The 6,000-nt window shown below is 41.6% G+C and overlaps 1 protein-coding gene across 2 annotated transcripts in view; it reads right to left on the bottom strand.

Moving 5' to 3' along the window:
• Positions 1-2,843, bottom strand: part of NFIA (nuclear factor I A) — a 371,362-nt gene extending 368,519 nt beyond the window's left edge. The window contains exon 1 of one of the 2 annotated variants that reach the window (XM_036444066.2): positions 2,512-2,843. In XM_036444066.2, the coding sequence (XP_036299959.1) occupies positions 2,512-2,514 (3 nt within the window). In that variant the 5' untranslated portion in view covers positions 2,515-2,843. The remainder of the gene's footprint in view (positions 1-2,511) is intronic. The other variant, XM_045584531.1, reaches the window with a different exon arrangement.
• Positions 2,844-6,000: the final 3,157 nt, after the last annotated feature.

Below are 6,000 nucleotides of genomic sequence, written 5' to 3' on the forward strand. Positions count from 1 at the left end.
CCGGCTTTCTCTCCTATCTCCGCCAACTCCCACTCCCTCCCCCGCGGGAGGATGGGGGAGGGGAGGGGAGGGAGAGGCGGGGGAAACACTACAAAGTACAGTTCCAACTACAGCCTTTGGAAACGCGACTGAGAAAAATACAGTAGAAGAGTTACAGTTACAAAAAGGCTTCTGGTAACTTTCTCTCCAACAGGCATAAATTTAAATACACAAAGAAACAGATGTTTCTCAGAGGGCAGTCTGGGGGTAAAAAACATTTCCAACTCTCTCCCCTCCTTCCCAAGTTGCAAAAGTAAATCTTTTTGTCCAGAGTTCACAAAGATACTAAGACACTGAGAGAGTGAGCACGGATTGGGGGGGGGGGGGGGAGGAAGGGGGGACGGGGAGAGAAAGAAGAGGGAAGACATAGAAAACAGTATAGGAAACACAGGTGAAGTAGGAAAACTAGTTTACTGCAATCATATCAATGCCCTATTGTTAGGAAGGATAAACCCCCTTATTGGAAATAACCGCTCCGATCATTTATTTTGCAAGTGCTGGGAGGCTGCCTTGAAATGGGGTTGTCTCCGTGCAAAAGAGGCTCCTGTCATGCTCTTGGCTATCCATATTCTTCCTGGCACCGAGCCCAGCCTTGCATTTGCTGTGTTTTATTTGCAGAAATGTTACCTTGCCAGTTTTAGTGAAATCCTCTTAGATATATAAATTACGTCAATAAGGTTTCACTTATATGTACATCTCAAATACTTCTCATTTTAGAGGTCACTTAATAGGGAGATCTTATTAATATGATTTAGATTTTTAATGCCCAAAGCAGTAAAGGTAAAATTGGGGTTCATAAGTGACAACACCATTAACTGTAGTTCTTACCAAGACTGACTTTATCACTAGCATTTTTCAACATTTTTCTTCTCTAGTTTATTTTTTCTACCGACTGGTCACATGGGTGCAGATTTTTCTTATGTGCTTATATTCCTAAATGGAATCATGTTGTTGAACTGAGAATGCAAGTGGATTCTTACATCACATTCCCGAACTGGAGTTGATGAGAAGGCCTAAAGCCTTGGGAAACAGCTCCATGGGATATAATACAAAGATGGGAAAGAGCCCATATTATTTTCTACTCACTCCTTAACAGAATTAAGTGTCTACTCTGCTCAGAGGAAAGGAAGAGATGGATATATTTTAGGCAGAGGCTGCCAGTGACTGTCTCCAAGATAAGCTACTGCAGTAGGTTTCCACTGGATTGGTGTCAAAGACTTGTCCAAGAGGCCAGATTCCAGCTAAGAGTCAGCCAGTCAGCAACTTTCCACACATACCCTCCACGGGGGTTGTTGTAGTAACAAGAAGAAATGTGAATTTGGCCAGTCCTGATGTGCTATTTGCTACTGACCATATATTTAAACAGCAGAATTCAAAAGAAGTCAAGAAAAATTACTTTCTCTCCCTTTCTTTCAAATGTAAAAAACAGCTTGTCAGTCCACCTGTGAAACATTCTCTGGTCCTTAAAACTTGTTTAGACTTTCCAAAAGGGAGGCTTGCCTATTCCTCCAACGTACTGGAAAAGCCAAAGCTTCTAAGATAATCAGAGAAGTTTTGTAATGCTGAATATGCACTATACTACTTCCCAAAGCTCACGACAGTCCCATAATTTAGGGAAGTTTTTAAAAAGTTGAACATTTTTAAAAGTTGAACCTCACCTCCCATGGCAGTTACTAACAACTTTCCGAATTTAAAAATAATAATCCATGCAAAGTTAAATATTTCTCTAGCAGAAATTTTCTAACTTTTCCAGTACGACAGCGAAGAAAGCATAAGATTCATGCAAAAATCCCCCATCCGTGTTTTTTTTTTTTTCTTCTCTTTTTTTAAACTCGAAAACTCTTTCCTATTGTGCTTACTAAAATCCGGAAGAGCTTGTAGCTTTGACAGCTTGAGCCACACCATCCCTTTCAAAGCAGCAGAGAACTTCAGATCCTCTGCTCCTCCCCCTCTGGCAATTGCGAACCCGAGCTCTCTCCTGATTGGATAAAACTTTTGTCAATCTCCCCTATTGTCCCATTGATTAGAGGATGGAATCGTCAATTATTCTCCAGACATTTCTTTTCGGGTTAGGTTGACTGCTGAAGCCAGACGCCTTTTTACAGAACAGAGCAGCACGTACAGGATTCCCCCCCTACCACCTCCCCCCACCACCGTGTTTCTGGAACGGAGCAAGCGCTAGAAGGAAAAAAAAAAAAAAAAATCTGTCAAGCTCAGCAATTTTTTCAAATCTCAGGGGGGTAAAAAAGGAAACCCAGTCTCAGATGCACATAGCAAAAAAGCCATCCACAAAGCTACATCTTTAAAACAAAACCATCACAATAGACATTACCCAGCAACCACTTAAATGCATATGCAAGCTAGAGAAATTTTAGTTTTAGCCATTAAACAAAACCATTCTACCGTTATTGTTGTTTATAAAACGCATATCCGTATAAACGCAAAAGAGAAAGTTTAAGATGTACCACGTACCATTGCAATGTAAAAAGAGTACGTGAGAAACTTTAGAATGTTCAGACGAATTGCTTCATTTGTTGTCCCCTTTATTTTTGCATTAAAAAAAAATCTAAATAAACTTGGAACCGTTGAAAACCCGGAAGAGGTTTTTTTTAAAGCTGTTGGCCAATTGCAGGCTTCTTAGAGATTTTTTTTTCTCTCTCTCTCTCCAAATCAGAAGGCTTTTGCAATTGCAACGCGCGCTCTCTGCCTCTCTCACTGTCTCTCTCTCTCTCTCCTCTTTTGAAAGCGATCCAACCCGGGCTGGCTGGTTCTCAGATTCTCTCTGCTTTTGCCTTTTGTGCTTTGGATTTATATGAGACTTTGTAGAAGTTGCAGTCGATTCGCAGTCCCTCTCTCCTCTCCCTGTGCCCTTGTTTATTTCCGCAATCGCTGCAATTTGCATAGTAACCACGCACTAGGCGCCCGCGGCGGCCGATGGAGGGGACCGGGAGGGGGCAGGGAAAAGGCCTTGGCCCCTTCTCCCCTCCTCCTGTCTCTCTCCCCAACAGTCTCCTCCTCCCCAACGGCGTGTGGCCAATCGGAGCCCCGGTATTCAGCGCAAGCTCCGGTCCGGTCACTGTTTGGCAGAAAAGCTCCTGTGTTACCAGGCCCTGCTTGCGGGGATCCTGTGTTTGGCGCATTGAAGTTCCTTTGCTTGCGGACCTGGCGGTGCTAGGGGAGGTGTAAGGATATAGTACCGTTGCCTGCGGTTGTCCACTGATTTTGGACGTTTTAATCAAGTCTGTACACCTGCTTTTTTCATGTTCTCTCTCCATAGCCTCTCGTGAGTTATTAGGCTAGTTCATGATGGCCAGTGAGAGATTTAACCTTTATTTGCACTGGTGTGGACCAAGAGTTAAAGATCCTCTTTGGTTCATTAAATCAAGGGAGTGCAAAATGTCACAGAGAACTTACAGTGAAATAAAGCTTCCACTCCAGGTTCCTAGAGGAAAAGACATGAGCACTATTCTCTGCAGATGACTGAACATAAAATCGTTAGGTGGGCTCTCTCAAGAAAAAGCTGTTCCTTTAAAGCAAACATCTAATTGACCAACATGCTTACAAAACCTGTGTTCCACAAAATTTAACACACCTCTCAACCTCCCAGCCACCTAAAGAAAGGCTCTAATATTTAAGAGGTTGTTGTTGTTTTTATAAGATAGTTATTGGAACATTAAGTCCTTCATCTTACTGATTCATTTTATTTCATTAACCCAGGCTCCATAAGACCAGGTGATCTGGATAATTCAATGTTAACCTTTTATTTGTTTGTTTTAAATAACAAACTAGTTACCAGCACAGTGTGGGGGTGGGGGTGGGGAGGGTGGGCAACTAAAGAGAAGAGGTGCCCCATTAAATGGAAGAGCATCACAAGCAGGCTATTGCATTTATTGTTTTGTTGTTGTTGTTGGTGGTGGGGTTTTTTTTTTTAATGTTTTAAGTAGTTTAGGACGTTTTGCTGAATAACTGAGTTATAGGAAAATGTGTGCTTAGCTCACCTGATTTAAAAAGAAAAAAATTGTCCAATAGCAAGTCAAAAGGAATAGGATGCAACCTGGTAGTTGTCTGATTTGCTTAACTGTTCTTGGTGAAAGTGCCTAATTAATTAATAACAGGACCTTGCCCAGTTAAATTAGAGGTTAGAGAAACCTCCTATTTTATATTGAACCACATTTTTGGCTTTGAGCTTGGACTTTACCACTAGCTAAAGGATGCAGCATTCCTGAGAAGTAGGGTACTGTGGCTGCCCTTGGTCTTACTTTGCTGTTCTGGTCTACCCATTATAGATTCTGATACTGTTCTAGAAACTCTGTGGCACTTAATCCTGGCCTTCTCCACTGACCATCCATTTCCACTTGTTATACTTATTTTACCCTAGAAATAACACTAGATGGAATAAGAAAAAAGAAAAAGAAGTTTTTTAAGCAACCAAAAAAGTTATAGGCCTAGTTCAGCTGCTGATAGGCTGTGTGACCTTGAGATGGTTATGTAACACGTGCAAAATAGGATATGGACTTATTGTGACACTAGAGGACTGTTTTTGTTAAGGGCAGAGAGCCTTTGAAATGCACAAGAAATATCAACTTGTGTCCCATTGCTCTTAGATGCCATGGTCTGAATAAACCTCCAAGCTAATCAAGCCAGGCCTTGTCAGTAGGTGGTAACAGTGAGTTTTCTCTGCTTTGTCTGTAGTTCATTAACTCCGTTTAATGTGGTAGGTTAGCACTTATTTCCAAAGTGACCTTTTATGTCTCCATCTAGTCCACAGCAAAACAGTATAAGCTTTGGAGTCCAACTTAGGTATTAATGTTGGGCCTACTATTTATTTAGCCTCTGTAAGCTTTAGATTCCTCATCTAGGAAATGGGAGATAGTCAGATAACATATGTAAATTGCCTAGTATACTATGTATATTCAATATACAATAGCCATAATAATAATAATACTATTACTGTTTAATATGTACCATGCACTACATTGAATGTGCTAGGAGTGGGGGATACAGACAATAAGACATTATCTCTGACTCCAAGAAACTTTCAGCCCAGTGGGGGAGACAAGGCACAAAGGTAAATAATAATGTAATGTGATAAGTGCCATATCCAACTTAAATATATCTAAATGGGCAATAGGAATATAGATGATAGAATGACTGGATTTGCCTGGATGTATAGAGTCATAGAAGGCTAACAAAGAGGAAATAACATTTGTGTTGGGTCAGAGGAATGCATTTGTCAGGTAGGCAAGGTAGGGGCAGGGCATTCATATATGCAGTGGGCCAGAGAATGGGGTAGTCTTTGGTTGTGGCTAGTTGTTCTAGCTGGTATTAACTTGCATTACAGTACTAGAAACGAAGTGAAAAAGACAGGCTGAGGCAAGATGGTGGAGAACCTTGTGAGCCATTTAAACTTTCACTTGAGAAACTGGGGAGATCTATAACCAAAATATAGTCACAGTAAGATTTGAAAATTAGAAAGATTATTCTAGCAATGGAGGCAACAAGAATAGTTAGAAAAAAAGTGAGAGAAGATGAAGTCCTGAGGGAAGAATAGAGGGTGAGAAAGATGTGAGAAAGCAAGGGAGACCCACCATATACAATACATTAATTTTCAGGATTTTGATCAACGGAGACAATTTAGGAGTGCAGTTTTTCCAGGTTCTTCTCAAAGTCCAAAGGTCCACAAAATCTATATATATATAAAAGCGTAAGCCACCATTACAACTAGTCGACCAAACCACTGACTGGCCAGTTCCTATGATGTGCACTAACCACCAGGGGGCAGACCCTCAACACAGGGGTCAGTGTGCTCCCACAGCCAACCTCCTATGGCCAGCCAACCTCCTGTGGTCCCTTCCTGGCCCCAGACTGGATTAGACGCCCTAATTAGCCTCAGTCTCTGGCCAGGCCGAGGGACCCCACCTGTGCACAAATTCATACACCGGGCCTCTAGTGTACAATAAG

The sequence above is a fragment of the Pipistrellus kuhlii genome, unplaced genomic scaffold, assembly GCF_014108245.1.
Source record: "Pipistrellus kuhlii isolate mPipKuh1 unplaced genomic scaffold, mPipKuh1.p scaffold_m20_p_2, whole genome shotgun sequence".
Taxonomy (NCBI): domain Eukaryota; kingdom Metazoa; phylum Chordata; class Mammalia; order Chiroptera; family Vespertilionidae; genus Pipistrellus; species Pipistrellus kuhlii.